Source organism: Ixodes scapularis, unplaced genomic scaffold (genome assembly GCF_016920785.2).
Source record: "Ixodes scapularis isolate PalLabHiFi unplaced genomic scaffold, ASM1692078v2 PGA_scaffold1__304_contigs__length_218370807, whole genome shotgun sequence".
Taxonomy (NCBI): Eukaryota; Metazoa; Arthropoda; class Arachnida; order Ixodida; family Ixodidae; genus Ixodes; species Ixodes scapularis.
In genome coordinates, this window is record NW_024609846.1 from 94,552,461 (window position 1) to 94,569,227 (window position 16,767).

The 16,767-nt window shown below is 46.1% G+C and overlaps 1 protein-coding gene and 1 pseudogene across 1 annotated transcript; one reads left to right on the forward strand and one right to left on the reverse strand.

Annotated features, from left to right (window-relative positions):
- Positions 1-4,563: 4,563 nt before the first annotated feature.
- On the reverse strand, positions 4,564-5,671 carry LOC120839338. The gene is made up of 2 exons (XM_040209601.1): positions 5,440-5,671; positions 4,564-5,258 (listed from the first exon to the last, which is right to left on the reverse strand). The coding sequence occupies exons 1-2, from the start codon at positions 5,669-5,671 to the stop codon at positions 4,564-4,566; spliced, it is 927 nt and encodes a 308-aa protein (XP_040065535.1).
- Positions 5,672-11,552: 5,881 nt separating this feature from the next.
- On the forward strand, positions 11,553-12,479 carry LOC120839337 (annotated as a pseudogene).
- Positions 12,480-16,767: the final 4,288 nt, after the last annotated feature.

Sequence of the window (16,767 nt, forward strand, 5' to 3'; positions counted from 1 at the left end):
AGTTCGGAACATTACACCCAAACGTTCCAGCGACACAAGATCAATGCAGAAAAAAAAAAGCTGTTATCACATCAGGTGGCACGCACGAACCCTACAACACTCTATTTACATTATACGAACTTCAAATGGCCCTTCTTTGTTCCAAACAAACTGCCCCTGGACCAGATGGTATTCATTATAAAATGCTCGAACATCTTCATCCATCCACTATGAAGCTAATTTTGTACCTTTTTAATAGAGTTTGGCTCGAGGGCCACTTTCCATCCTCCTGGAAGACTGCTGTGGTTGTACCAGTGCTGAAGCCCGGCAAAGATCCCTCTTGTGCATCTAGCTACAGACTAATAGCTCTAACTAGCTGTCTTTCCAAGACATTAGAAAGGATGATTAACAAGAGACTCATGTTTTTTCTAGAACGAAACAACTGCTTTGACAAGTTCCAGTGTGGCTTTCGTTCAGCACGGTGTACTGTCGATCATCTCGTCCGCTTTGAGACCTTCGTACGTGAGGCGTTTGTCAACAGGCAACAGTGTCTCTCCATCTTCTTTGATTTGGAAAAGGCATACGACACAGTCTGGCGTTACGGCATTCTGCAAGATTTATTCGATCTTGGTTTCCGTGGCCGAATGTTGAGTGCCATACAGAGTTACCTGCTGCACCGTACGTTCCGCGTGAGGCTGGGAAAAACTCTCTCTAGGGAGTTTTTACAGGAGAATGGAGTCCCTTAGGGGGGTGTACTGAGTGTCACTCTTTTTATCGTCCAACTTAATTCCATTGGCCGTGTAATTCCTCCTTCGTCATACTAACATATGCTCGAATTACTACATTGACAATACTGCTCTCCAGTCTGTGTCCTCTTACAAATACTTAGGTGTCTACATAACTTCCGATCTTTCCTGGGAAACTCACACTGACTACGTAACTAACAACGCCAATCGCATGCTTGGATATCTCAAACGAAATTTTTCACAGTCACCAGTGTCACTAAAACTCCTTTTATATACTACTTTAGTACGTACTAAACTTGAATATGCATGTTCTATCTGGGACCCCGGTCATAACACTATCATTGCCACATTGGAATCAGTTCAAAATCGTGCAGCGCGTTTTATACTCTGTAATTACCATTATACATCCAGTGTTACTTCAATGAAAAATAGCCTTGGTTTACCCACACTAATGAACCGTAGATGCATTTCTCGCCTTATTTTATTTCATAAAATTTACCATAATAACCCTTTCATGCGCCGTGAACTTCTAACGCCACCTACTTATGTTTAATCCCGCGTAGATCACCAGTACAAAGTCGGTATCCCCAATTACAAAACTAACTTATTACAACTCCTTTGTTCCTCGCACTAGCCATGATTGGAATCGCCTTTCCGCTGACATAGCCTCCATAACCAATATTATTGATTTTAAAATTGCCTTGTTTGTTCATTTTGATTAACCATTTTCTAGTTGGTATTACTGTTATAACATTGTGTAAATATTTTTGAAGTGTCCGAGCAAGCGTGCATTAATTACTGTATTATATTTTATGTATCAACAACTGTACCCTTGTCACCTAATTCCCCCCCCCCCCCCCCCCTCCTCTCTGTAATACCCTTCGGGGCCTTGAGGGTAAATAAATAAATAAATAAATATTCTTTATATGTTGATGATCTCCAGATCTCCGTTTCATCCTGTAATCTCTCAATTTGTGAACGTCGCGTTCAACTTGCGGTCAATAATTTGGTCAGATGGGCCGATACGAATGGGTTTAAATTTTCTCCCGAAAAAAACAGCTTGTGTCAACTTTTCTCGTCGACGTGGTGCTCTTCAGGAACCGTCTTTGAACATGTATGGTTCTCCTATTGTTGTAAAAAATTAGCACAAGTTTTTGGGCCTTGTGTTCGATTCCAAGTTGACTTTCGTTCCACACATTAAGAGATTAAAACTCAAGTGCCTTAAATCTCTAAACATCCTTAAGGTCTTGTCAAATGCATCATGGGGCTCTGACCGACTGTGTCTGCTGCGTATCTATCACTCAGTCATTCGCTCCCAGCTTGATTATGGTTGTATTGTCTATAACTCTGCTCGGGCATCAGTTCTAAAGATGTTAGATCCTATTCATCATCAAGGACTCCGACTGGCTACTGGTGCATTTCGTACCTCCCCAGTGCTTAGCCTTTACGCGGAAGCAAACGCAAAGTCCCTTGAGTATAGGAGGTTTTCCCTGGGTTTTATGTACTCTGTCAGGGTTCGCTCAGTCGCGGAGCACACCGTTCGAGATAATATTGAGACGATCAAGTTCCAACGCACATTTGGGAGTATGCCAGTTTTTATACAGACGGGACAAAAAAAGACTCCGTAGTAGGCTGTGCTATGGTGGGACCATCGGTAAATCAGGTGAAGAGAATAAATTCAAAAGTTTCTATACTAACAGCAGAGCTTTATGGTTTGTTGTTAGCTATTGATTACATAATCAAAAAACGCCTTTCTCACGCTGTAATCTACATCGACTCTTTAAGCTCTCTGAAGGCTGTCGCATCAATGAACCGTGTAAAAAACCCACTGGTTTCCGAGTTAAAGTACAAGATAATCCTGGCTGCAACGAAAAATTTTGACATAGTCTCATGCTGGGTTCCTAGCCATGTTGGCATTCCTGGAAATGAAGCAGCTGATAGTGCAGCCAGCTCCTGGTAATGATAGAGAAATCGACACACACCAAATACCCTACAAAGATTACCACAATTCTCTGAAACGTTGCATCAAAGCAAAGTGGCAGCTGCAGTGGAACGGCGAAACCGGCAACAAACTACATGCAATCAAACCTCTTCTAGGCGAGTGGGAGAGCGCCCGACATCGGGGGCGCTTTTATGAAGTCTTACTGTGTAGGTTACGAATCGGTCATACTCGTCTTACACATGGACACCTGAGCGGGGAGGATGCCCCTAAATGTGTGCACTGTAACCTACCTCTAAGTATTATGCACATACTCATTGACTGCCCATGTATGACCAATGCCGGTATAAACCTACTCACTGCTTTATAAAGAACACATTCCACTACACCTTGCCCTACTACTAGGTGACGAACCGCTCATTCCATACAGTTGTGTTTTTAATTTCCTCACAGATATCGGCCTTCTACACCGACTGTGATTTTACTTTCTATCCTAAATTCATTGTCATATTGTTTACACTTATACACATTCATGTTCATGGTTTTATCATATATTTCGCTACTATAGCTCTTTCCTCTTCTTAAACCCGAATTGCAATAATCTAAGCTTGGCGCAATATAGCCTTAGTTGCTGATGCGCCATAAACCCCCAATCAACCAACCAACTTCCATAGAGGTACTTGTGGAACCGTTTTACTCCGAAGATAATCGAGACCGCTTCCTTCTCTATATGGGCGTACGAGCTTTCAGCTTTACTCAGGGTGCGCGATGCGTACGCGATTTACTTTACCTCTCCGTTTATTACGTGAAACAAAACCGCTCCTACCCTGTACGGGGAGGCATCGCATACAATCCCCAGCGGTTTCGCCGGGTCGTAGAAGGTCAACACTCTGTCCTGAGTCAGCAACGTCTTGCTTTCGTTGAACGCTCTTTCGGCTTGCTCAGACCACAGCCGTTTCTTATTTTTCTGAGTTAGTTCGTACAATGGCTTGAGCATCGAAGACATGTTTGGCATAAATCTTGAGTAGAAAGTTAACATTCCTAAGTAGGCTTTAGCTCAGTGCTGTTTTTTGCTGCAGGCGCTTTTTTTATCGCCTCGATCTTTTCTGCGCATGCGTGCACTCCTCTTTCGTCAATTACATGGCCTAAATATCTTACTGATGGTGCGAAAAACATGCATTTTTCTCTTCTCACCCGTACGCCATGCTCCATGAACTTCTGCAGGACTGCTTCCACTCGATGCCGGCATTTCTGGTAGGTTGCCCCGGTGATGAGTACATTGTCAAGATAGCAGACCACGCCCGGTAGCCCCTTCAGTAGTTCGTCCATGATTGCCTGAAACACTGCAGGGGTACTTGAAATTCCATAGGGCATTCGGACGTACTGGTATAACCCCATTTGGGTGTTCACCGTCAGTAAAGGTTGCGACTCGGGGTGCAGTTCTATTTGTTGGTACGCTGTCGAAAGATCCAACACTGTGAATACCTTCCCTCCGGCTAGTACTGTAATTAAGTCTTCGACAGTCGGGAGAGGGTAGTGATCAGTCTTTGTGCATGGATTTACTGTCACTTTATATCTGGCCTTGTTGTCTGGCTTAGGAACAACCACCAATGGTGTGGCCCAGTCGCTCTGCGTGACAGATACCAAAACGCCGTCAGCTACTAACTTGTTTAACTCAAGTTCCACCGCTTTACGAAGGGCGTAAGGCACAGGCCGTGCCTTGCAAAACACTAGTAGACATCCACCTTTAAGAACGAGCTTCGCTTGGTGGCCTTTTATCAGCCCCAGACCGGAAGAAAACACGCTCTCGTACCTTTTCGTGATGCTCTCCGGTGTGGGCTCTGACTGCACTCTCTGAACCATCTGGATTCGCGTCAAGTCGACGCCAAGGCTGTCAATTCAGTCTCTTCCTAATAACGCTGGTTCGCCTCCGGTTGCCACGATGATCGGAAGTACCTTGCACTTCCCGTTGAAATCCACCGAGACTTCCGCTTGTCCCTGAACTTGGAGTGGTGCTGCCCCGTACGTCCTGACTCTCACTGCGCATTTTCTGAGGGGCGGAGGCTTTGCGAGCTGCTTGAACGCGTTTTCTGATATGAGTGAGACAGCCGCTCCGGTATCGACTTGCATCTTCACCGCTTGTTTTTCTAGTCGGACTTCCACTTCAAACGGCGGATTTTCAGGATTCACATGATACACGTTGTATAGTTGCAGTTCCGGATTGTTGTCTTCTTGCTCACTCAGGTTGTGAACAGCTCCATCAGTCGATTGCTTTGCTCGGCATGCTCGCGCCAGATGCCCGAACCGCGTGCACTGATAGCACTTTGCCCTCCGGAAACGGCACAAAGCTGCGTAATGGTCTTCGCCACATCGAGTGCATTTCTTCTTAGGTGCGCTTGACGTTTCGCTTACCGAAGCTGGACGTCCGCTGGCTTTCTTGATAGCGTGCACGTTAGGGTCCGACGCTGAGGTCGGCTGAAACCCCCGCGATTCTCGTTCGGCCAGCTCGACACTCTTTGCAAAATCACACGCCAAGTCGAATGTGAGTTCTTTTTTCTTGAGCAGTCCTTTTTGGATGGCCGGGTTCCGCAACCCTGCGACAAAACGGTCTCGCAGTGCGTCGTCGAGAAATCTTCGAAACTCGCACCTTGTGGCCATGTGCTTCAACTCCACCGCAAACTTAGCGACTGACTCTCCTTCCAATTGGTACCGGCGGTCGAACTTGAAGCGTTCCGCTATGATTTGGCTTGTCGGCTTGTAGTGGTCGCTGAGTACCTTCACCAAATCTGCGTACGTCTTCTCTTCCGGTTTCGCAGGTAGAAGAAGGTCTTTTAGCGTCTTGTAGGATTTTTTTTCCGATGGCTGTGATGAACGCCGACTTCTTAAGTGCCTCGCCTTCCACCTTGGCTATGGCTACCGTGCAGTAGTGTCCGAATCTTTCCACGTAAGAACTGAAGTCTTCGTCCCCATCTTCCAGGAAGGCGTCGCATTCCCACATCTTAGCCATCTTTGAAGCTTCGACCGTGGAAGGAACCGCCCCTGTGCGTCGACTTTTGCCGTCCCATTTTCGTCGCCACTTGTTATGACTGAGTGAGGCAGGCGAGCAGTCGTACGTGCTGACACGTTTATTCTGCTTGTCTCGGCTGGCTTGCCGATAACTATATATCGATAAGGCCTACAGTGACGTCACTACGTCCTAGGCGCTTATTGGCTACTACACAGGCCATCCTGGAACTTGGAAAACAGAATGCCGTGGTTGTAGCCGTGATCAGTGATGGCGCCAAAACAAACAAAGCAATGTGGTCGAAGTTTGGGATATCTGGAAATCTAGACTGTCCACGTCACAAAGTGCCTCATCCATGAGACCATCACCTCACCTTGTACTTTCTCTGTGACACTCCCCACCTTATAAAGTGCATTCGAAATCACCTTCACCGTCATCGGTACGGCATGGTGAGCAAGGTTTTATAGCCTCCTCGCTTTTTCCATCTGCACCTAGCTGCGTTAGTCAAAGATGATTTACCATATTGTGAAATATGCAGATCGGAGAGCACAAAATCGACTTCAAGCACTACAAGCTCCTTTACGAGGCAGACGGCGGGCATCTAGGGTGCCTACATGTTCCCGCCGCTCCGCTGTTTAAGGTGGCGACAACGTTTGTGATACCTGTTGCCGACAAACCAGTGTTGCCTACCTCGTTACCATGGCAGCCTCCGCTGTTTCGTCGACCATTTTGTCACACTCGCCAGTCGTGCGCTCGCGCTACTCCGCTAATCCTCGTTAGGGCTGGGCAGCGCTCACCGCTCTCGTTCCGACGGCGAGGTTTCGGCGTGCGATGCCGGTCTGTTGCGTTCCATTTTGTCGAGGGGACTCACGTTTCGATAAACGCAACGCATACTTCCTGCTCGCAACTTCAAAGTATGAAACACCCGAATAAAGAGAGCGACAGCCACGACGACCGCCATCCCGCTGAGCCTCCGACTCGTCCGACTCCTCTTATGAACGGAAACGGAAGTGGCCTCACAATGTTGCCGGTGTGTCGAAACTACGAAAACTCAACGTTGTGTACGTTTAGCCAAATAAGAAGTGGGTCAAAATGGCGGTGGGAGAGGATCTGGGAAAGGGTAACAAGAAGTTGGCGCCACCCTAAAGCGGAGCGGAAACATTTAGGCACCCTACGGGCATCAAGTACGAGCCGTGCCCAAGCTTACCAAGGAGCACGTGGACCCCGACAACTTAAGAAAAATGAATGTCAGGCTGGCAGTTCAGGTAATTGTGTTGGATAGCGGCTCCAATACAAGATATGGTGATGCGATTGGTCCGAGCAATTTTAGAGCGCCCTGTGGAGCAGCTAAAACTCCATTTTAGTTTAGTAAAAGTAACTTTCGGAGCATGAGCATGTACTTCATTCTCATCATATTTAATGTGAATAATATGTTAAGATGTATATGGCAGCTTGTGGAGGTGAAGGTAATGCCTTCTTTGTTTAGCATGAAAGCACTTAACTGCTATAGCAGTGATTTGTTTGGTCCGAGTGTTTTGGAGCAGCAAAAAGAATGTTTGGAGCACACTTTGTTTTCATATATAACACTGCAAATATTACATTAAAATTCATACGGTGACCTGTTCAACTTGGCAGTGTCTACTTTGCCTTCTCACTTCTGTTCAACCGTTTGTTACCATTGATTGCACAGCATGATCGATTCCCTCAAACACAACTAGCCAATTAGTTGCATGTACAAGCACCAGACACGGTAATAATACGACCAACGAAGGACAGCACAAACCGAAGTGAATGGTTATTTTAGGCACCAAATCCCAGTGAAATAAGGCTGGAATACAATCATTTTCAGTACCTAAATTTGTTTCCTTCATGTTCCAGAGGTTCTAATAAAACTGCAATTCTTGAATCGTAAAACAAGAGCTCGTCATATGATAATGAATAGTTGATTACACTTTAGATCTAGAACTTAATAGCGAAAACTGACTTGTGAACAATTAATATGCCTTCTTAAAAACAATTCCACCAAACTCACTGAGGTTCTTCCCAAGCTTGCATCTGCTACTTCTGCTAATTTAGTTATAATTTACTCACACCTTTATAAATGTGACAACTAAACAAGAATGTTGACATAAAGCAGAAACCTAAAGAAGAGTTTATAAAAATCCTTTTGCAACACCAAAGTATCCTTGTTAAATCTAGAATTGGAAAAAGATATTGCTAGGATAACGCAGTTATGTGCCATTGGAAGCTTGCCAAAATTATGTTCATATGCATGCTGCACATGCTTACACACAAGGGGCGTCAGCCGGACGCCATACTTGTAATTCTCTGTACAAAGTCAAATTTTAATAAGAAATTGGTGCCGTCTCGCTTTAAGAAGAATGCCTTCCCCTTCGTACGCAGGTGCGATGCGGTGAAGCAAGACACGCAAGATCGTGATTTCTACTCCGTGGTTGTCGCTTCGCCGTAATACACCATTGTTCGGCGAGAAGAGCAGTCAACGAAACTAACTAACCCGTTAGAACCGAACACGAACACGAGAAATACTGCAGAACTTCCGAGTGTTGTTAATGTTTCATGCAAAATCAGACAGAATAGTATGTTATTTGGTGCTATAACCTAAAGTCCTGAAAAATTGCACAATACTATCATAACAATCCGGCCAAGTTGCAAGGCCCAAGTATTCAGTTGAAATTAAGGCTTGAGACAATGTTGGCACGAATTCCTCAGAATTTGGCAAAATGTAGTAGGGTAAGTATTTTAGCGCAGCAATCACATCACTGCTATAGTCACTAACAAGAGGAGGGCAGGGCATCTCTCAAACGTCCAGCCTCCAGCGCACACCCGGTGTCTTCTGGCGTGTCTTGGTAGCGCATGCAAGCGCCAGGCACACAAGACGCCGAACCGTTGCTGAATGTAGAAAACTAGCACTGGAAGCGGGGCAACTGTTCACCATGAAGCTCCTCCTTGGTGTTCTCACTAGTCTAATGCTATTGGCGTTCATTGGGATGAAAAACACACAAGCTCCTTTGCAGCAGTTGCTTTTCAAACGCATGGTAACTGGTCAAAGACGGAGCATGAACATCCGTGATTGGTTAGTTTAGATATGGAATCAAAGTCAAACTAAACAGTATTACACTGGAATTATTTTCAGTACAAAATTCAATCTTTTGCTGTAATAATCTTTATTTCCAGACATACATGTGTCCGAGGGGCTGCAGCAAAAGACAGAAGTCTTCTGACGAGGCCATCAGCCCCTTTTTACAGTAGTCAACAGTGTGCAGGTTCAGCGTGAGCATAAAAAAATATACAAAAATAATCAAATTGTCATTAGCTAAGCATCGTAATCACAATAACATCAACGTCATCAATAGTATAAATTCAAAATCAAACACATCATTCAAGTTCTGAAGGTTGCAATGAAATTAACTACAGTTCCTAATTCTGTTAAAATAAGAAAGCTTTATATTTAATTATGAATGTCAATGACACCTACCAGAGTCTTGTGATTATGCAAAATGAGCAAGTGGGTATTAGATAGATACCTTCAAGGTCCAGCTGAACTCGTCAAGGTTATTCAAAATACCTTTATACATGCACTGCTAAAGCTTGTTTAGTTTTAATGTAAGCTTTATCGACCACACAACTTCAAACACTTCAAAGCTTATGTAGAGGTGAGAACCATACATAGTATTGACAAAACAAAATGAAGGCTATGGTGCTGCCCAGGTACAGCTCATCACTGTTGTTTAAGGATCATGTTATACCAACTTCCTTGAATCTTCATGTTGACAAACAGAATCAAGAACAAGGATACCCACAACATGTCTGGATATCACAGTCAATATGGACTGGTCGTGATCTCATTTGGAAAATTTAACTGCAAGGCGAGTTTACCAATATTTTTCAGACTTTTTTTTTAATTTTTCAAAAGAGAATTGGGTAATGTGTATGTTTATACAGCCTAGAACTTTGTCTGCCTCAACGGGCGACTTGTCTCCCAGCTGTAGATGAGCAATTTAGCCAGTGCAGTACAACCGCTAGCCTGGGGTCTTTAACGTGCACCACGCAGTAGGGATACACGATCGCACGCCGGTACGATGCTCATCCAGATCGAAGCGGGCGGGGGTGAGGATTGAGCTTTCGCTCCACGTGCTCCAAGCTGGTGTGCGCTAGCCCACTCGACCACTGATCCCCCCTTTTAATTTTTCATCTGTGCACCATGGCAGTCTGGAGGGCAAGCTTTTTTCCTTAGCACATATCTGCAACGTGGCAAAGCGAGGCATGCAAAATCGCAATGTTCAGATCGTGGGTGTCTATCCGCAGTGTGCGATGAGAAGCTCACTCAAAGAAGCTAGGTAACACGGCCAAATATAGAAGCAATGAGATGTATTACTGAACACAGGAGTATCGTCAGTATTTTATACAAAAATAAAATAAATTATTGCAGTATTCTAAACAATATTCTAAAGTTTCAAAAATTCGCTCAAGCCGATGGCAAGGATCTGGCAGTGCAGCCGAGCCTGAGCTATTAGTTTCAGTATTGAGAAAGAAAAATAAACTTGCGGCACAAAGCATGCTTTTGGGTTTGCATTTTGGCTCTGCAGTGGAAAGTACAGGGGCAGGCACATAATGCTGCATGCCTGCACGAGCAGGGCATGTATTTAGCTCTAATTCAGTCACACCTTCAGTCATTTCAGGCAGGAGTTAGCCATAAAAAATTATGCTTGTACTCACTCCAATAAAGCAACCTATGCTCATGCAGTAAGAAGCAAACGCGCATATACGAGATTCATTGAAGTTTCATCTGATTCTTATCTTGTGCTCAGCTCTTCAGTCGGACCACTGCTTTAGGCCTGAGCATGCACTTCCTTTCAAATACCCCGGTTTTGAGGAATGTGCTGGAACAACACACTTCACTGCCCTTGTGAACGACCTCTTCGATGTCCTGAATGCTAAACATCCTGCACGTGGTGTAAAGGAAGGCTCAGAGGAGAGAATGGTAAGCTGGTTCTTTAAAAGTGCTCTGGCTACATCTAAAATGTAGCCATGATCAGCTAGAATTAACTGATGTGGAATATAAGCAGTATTTGGTATTAAATACCGGATATTTCATCTAATTTCTGTAAAGACTTGAAAAAGCTGGTGCACGCTATGTGTGTTGAACAAACGCAGTATTGTTCAGTCTTATTAAGCAAGCCAAGATATATCTTGCAATGTGCCAAACTGGTTAATTAATGCAGATAATTTAGCCATCCTTTTAGATATTAATTTGCGCACCAACCTTTGAATACATAGGTTGCAGAGTATGTCAAGAAATAACCCACTGTGCCATTTACATCAGGTAACCTTCATGCGTCAATTTTTTTCTAACTGTAAAGAAAAAGAGTGAGATTTAAGACAAATACCACATGACCACCCGCTGGCAAACTGCAATGTTAATGTCCTTAGTCACATGAATTTTTTAAAAATCTCATTTGCATCCTTTAAAGGTTGAAAAAAATTAGACACATGGAGGCTATCTTGATAGAAATGACAGATATGAGACGTTTCTCAACACACTCTACAGCCCCTGCATTGGAGGGTTCGTGCACAAATATTTAAGAAGTCAGGTGATAAATTTGTGTTAATGAGCCAGTTAGGCACATCGCAAAATACATCTTGGCTTGCTCAATAGGACCGTGAACAATACTGCGTTGGTTTGGCACACATAGAATGCACCCACCCGTTTTTCCTTATTCTTACTACTGGTTAGCTGAAATATCCTGTATATGTGCCCCGTTCTTACTCATTGCAGACAATCACAGAGTTTCTCGAGCTGGTGAACATCAATGAGCAAAACAACAGGACCAGGGGCACATGCATGTTTGCGTCACAAGTGACCATGGAGTCCCTACGTGTAACTTTGGCATCAGTACGGGACCTGATCACTGTCCTGCTGGGCAGCGAAGCAGAGTACGTCCTCACAGGGAAACTAAACCAAGACCCGTTGGAGGTAATCAGAAACTGTAGTATACAATGTAAATGTTGGTAACCAAGTTAATTCTTTTGCAGCGATTCGTCGGCATGATCCGCTCTTTCGGTGGGGATGATGACCACCCTACCGTCATCAGCTTCAGCCATATTTACCGACTTCTCAGCCTCTACATACCCATGAAAGCTTGTATCCATTGGAGTGTCACAGGAGAGTCAACGTACGTCCTTGCCACCATGGAGGTAGCTATGAGGAAGAAGAAAAAAGACTGTGTCAGGTCATGACAAGATTCTAAAGCAAATAGAAACAAAGCTTGCCCAAATATGTGACAAGGCCGCAGAACCAGAACTGGCCAGCACGTCTGACCACAATTACTATGTGCCGTCAGGGGAAGACTGCGTAATTTATTACCTTTGTGGGTACATAGTGTACTCGCTTGCAAAGCATGCAAAATGCACACTGTGTCTCCAAGACATTCAGTCAACACAGGCACATTACTCTGAGGCCTGGCTGACTGTTCAAAAAGAGTACAAACAAGGGACCCTCAAGCATCCTTTCCACAAAATGTTTGTGCTGTTTAAGAGCATCGAGCGGCAGATTGCTTCAACTTTGGAAGCAGGAAGCCCCTGTGGTGAGACGTTCTGGATTGTTCTGGATGCCCTTAATGGCTGTCAGATCTCTAGATTAGGATGCAAGGAACACCAGGACAGCATTACCAAAGAGCTCTTGATGTCCTACATTACACTCGGAGTCCACTTTTTTGTTAAGGATACATGCAAAAAATTAAGTGCGTCAGGGAAGGTTGCAACAGCAAGGAAAAAGGCATAGCTGCTGTAGGTTATTAGGTATAACTATTCAGCCACCACAACTTTTGACAACCACTACTTTTACCAATTTACTACATGGTAGATTCACTATTGCAGACTTTGGTCTGGAGATGTGTTCATGAGAGGCTTTTGCCAATTGCCCTAGGTATATTCTGTTGTAGGTTTAGAATAGCAGGATAAGACATTTCCACAAACCTGTCTGCTCACCATGATTCAGTTTCATCCTCTTCAGTGTTCACTCAGCTCAAGTCAAAATAGTTAAAGGGGTCAAAGGAGGTTCTTGTCCTGCTATTTTAGAGCGCAGCTGTTAGGCGCCCGTTTCCGGCTGGAGCGGCGTTGCCATCGCCGTCGGCGTAACCGCGGCGGACGTTGCGGCATGGTGCCGAGCCGTCCTCGCGGGGTCGGCGACGTAACCGCGAGGATGTTTTGGCATGGCGCCGAAACGTCCTCGCGGGGTCACGTAACGTCACGTGACACCCGTAAGGTCTCGAGGGTCACGTGACCTCACGGTTACGCCGACGGCGACGCCGCTCGGAGGGAGGAGTAGCAGGCAGGATGAGGAGGTGAGGAGGAGGGAGGAGGGGTATCCCTCCCCTCAGTATCTTTCCCTCCTTCTCCTCAAGAGCTGCGCTCTAATTCGGCGTTACAGGAACTTGTAAACGGCTTTCATTTTTTAACCTACAACATACAATAGGACACTGTGCTGTTCATGCATAAAGCGCCGTTCACACATATGCAACCGAGTAAGACCAAGAGAGACCAGACCGGTTTTTAAGCCCCCTGCGACGTCTTAGGACCAGCTCCGCTGCAGCGGATTCGGTCCTAAGACGTCACAAGAAGCTTAAAAACTGGTCTGGTATCTCTCGGTCTTACTCGGTTGCATATGTGCGAACGGCGGTTTACTCTCACTGCTTTTTCCAGACAAATTTGAACACAGAAAACTAGGGTAAGGAATGTCATGTGAAGACCTCCTTAAGCTCTTTTCAAATACCTACACCATGTTTTTCAGGGCTCTCTTGTAGCCCCTGAAAAAATTGCAATTCACGCTTTTTTGTAGATTGAATTGGGAAGATCTTCATCAAAATGCACACTGTTTCTCAAGACATTCAGTCAACACAGGCACATTACCCTGAGGCCTGGCTGACTGTTCAAAAAGAGTACAAACAAGGGACCCTCAAGCATCCTTTCCACAAAATGTTTGTGCTGTTTAAGAGCATCGAGCGGCAGATTGCTTCAACTTTGGAAGCAGGAAGCCCCTGTGGTGAGACGTTCTGGATTGTTCTGGATGCCCTTAATGGCTGTCAGATCTCTAGATTAGGATGCAAGGAACACCAGGACAGCATTACCAAAGAGCTCTTGATGTCCTACATTACACTCGGAGTCCACTTTTTTGTTAAGGATACATGCAAAAAATTAAGTGCGTCAGAGAAGGTTGCAACAGCAAGGAAAAAGGCATAGCTGCTGTAGGTTATTAGGTATAACTATTCAGCCACCACAACTTTTGACAACCACTACTTTTACCAATTTACTACATAGTAGATTCACTATTGCAGACTGTGGTCTGGAGATGTGTTCATGAGAGGCTTTTGCCAATTGCCCTAGGTATATTCCGTTGTAGGTTTAGAATAGCAGGATAAGACATTTCCACAAACCTGTCTGCTCACCATGATTCAGTTTCATCCTCTTCAGTGTTCACTCAGCTCAAGTCAAAATAGTTAAAGGGGTCAAAGGAGGTTCTTGTCCTGCTATTTTAGAGCGCAGCTGTTAGGCGCCCGTTTCCGGCTGGAGCGGCGTTGCCATCGCCGTCGGCGTAACCGCGGCGGATGTTGCGGCATGGTGCCGAGCCGTCCTCGCGGGGTCGGCGACGTAACCGCGAGGATGTTTTGGCATGGCGCCGAAACGTCCTCGCGGGGTCACGTAACGTCACGTGACCCCCGTAAGGTCTCGAGGGTCAGGTGACCTTACGGTTACGCCGACGGCGACGCCGCTCAAGTATTCATACTTCATACTCGCGCTACATGACAGAGCTTGAGGTTTCTCCTACCGTCAATTCATTTTTGCTGTTTGTTTTGTGTTATTCCATTTTACTTATTAAGTTCAAAACATTGCTGCTCTGTATTGTGAGAAGAGTAAATGAATATTTATTATGAAACTAAGCTGCTTTAGTGTTGACTCTAACAACATACCTACAAGCCTGCGGAGAGAACTGCTGCGCATTCATCGCATCTGTTTATTTTGTGTTTCTCCACGGCCGAACACACCCCCCTCAACTGCCAGCAGTGTTCTGCGGCTCCGCTCTCCTTGTTTGAAAGAGTGGCAGCAGTTGCGATAATGTGGCGATGCGCAGGCCTGCTGAGTATGAAGGTATGCAGCCATGTGCGCGGGCAAAATTGCATCGTCATCCTGTGGCATAATCGAGCGGTGAGCGGTCAGTCGGAGCGGTAGGTGGCAAAGCCACTGCCACCCACTGTGGGGAGAGCCCTGCCTATACCTGTAGGTTTCGTTCTCTGCTGTAGTCATGTGGCAGGTAACTGGGGTAAGTACATTATACATACCTTATCAGACCAGTCGGCGCAATTGAGGAAGTGTTCACATCCGAACAATATATCGTACGTACCACACGACGCAGGGTTATCCGAAAAGAATTTATTTGAGAAAGATCTCAAATAACATAGTCACAGTCGACGACAGTCACATCTTGACGATCGGGCGGAATGCGAGATGTCTTCGTTTTGGACACGTTTTGGGGAGAGCTTCCTTTTTTCACAACCGCACCAAGGCAAAGAAACAGACGCGACTGACTCGTTTCTCACCCCAACCAGGACAACTATTTTTGGAGATGACTGAGGATTCTACACGGATTATCTCGGGGAGGGGGGAGAACAATGTTCGCAAAATCACGTCGAGGGTCGTTCGACGTCCTTCACCTCCTTCGTTTCCCGTGAATGTCGAGCAGAAAAGCTTGAATGGCAGGCACTTACCAGCCTTATTTCTCACAGTGGAAGATAACACAAAAAGGGTACGCAGCACGCATAAAAAAAAAAAAATAAGTGGAAACTTTCAAGAGGGGCGAGAAAACGTCGAATGCAAAACGGCAAAAACGTAGGTAGAGAACCGCGCTGAGCGGGTTTGTATTGTAAAAACGTTTATTATGACGCCGCCTTCTCGCCTGAAGGCCTCAGAGTAGGCGGGGGGAAAGGGTGATGGGAAGTGAAAATGACAATGTTAAATGAACCTACCGATCCCGGAGGATCGGAGGAAGTCGATGAGAGATGTGGAGATGAGTTTTTGTTCATTCAGGATGGCGGTTGTTGGTTTCGTCCACTCTATGTAGGAGCAAGGCCGTATGTGTTAGGCGAGGTTGCGGATTGCAGCCTCGCGCTCCGGCGCGGATCCCGCGCGGTCCCATACGAGATGGGAGTAGGTGGCAGGAACGCCACAGTGTCCGCAGTTCGGATCGGGGCCGACGTCGTCTCGATCCGTCGGATGGTGGATTCTTGACAGGCAGTCTGGCGTCAGCACCGTCTTCGTTTGGAGTCGGTTGAGGGCCACCCGCTCCCATCGCGGAAAATTGCCCGGAATGCGGTGAGGCTTGGGCGGCAGGAGAGTAGTGAGGCGCGCCTTGCGTGCTGCGCGTTCTTCGCGTTTGATCTCGGAGAGGTCAAAGTCGGCAGTGTCCTCAGGCACCTTCCGAGGACTGCATGAGCCGAGGAACCGGGCCTTGTGAGGGCTTTGTTGTTTGTAGCTGTGCCCTCGCGGCCCCATTCGCCCTCTCATTCCCAGGGATGCCTTCGTGGCCCGGCAGCCACGCGACAGTGATTGTTTGGTCGTCCCTCGCTTTACGCACCAATGTTCGGATTTGTGCGACCGCGGCGTTACATGTGTCCGTGCGACGCAACTCGCGGAGTGCCTCTTGAGAATCTGCATATATGCGAGTTTTTGTGATGTTGGATCTCTTCAGAATGGCTGCCTGTGTCCCCGTACGAAAATGTCAGATTCAGGCCGGAATGAAAAATGCCGGTTTCGTCTAGACCCAATATAGTTCCAGCCCTAATTTTAAACCCAGGCGGTGCACCGCCGGAATTCCCGCTGCACTCACCACTGGACTCTACAAAAGAATTTCGTGCTATGCCCTTAGCCGTTACAAGCGAGAGATCGTCGCGATTTCAGACCCAGGCGGTCTGGGTCTGAAATCGCGACGATCTCTCGCTTGTAACGGCTAAGGGCATCGCACGAAAGACTTCTGTAAAGTCCAGTGGTGAGCGCAGCGGTAATTATGGCGGCGCACACGGTCGTCC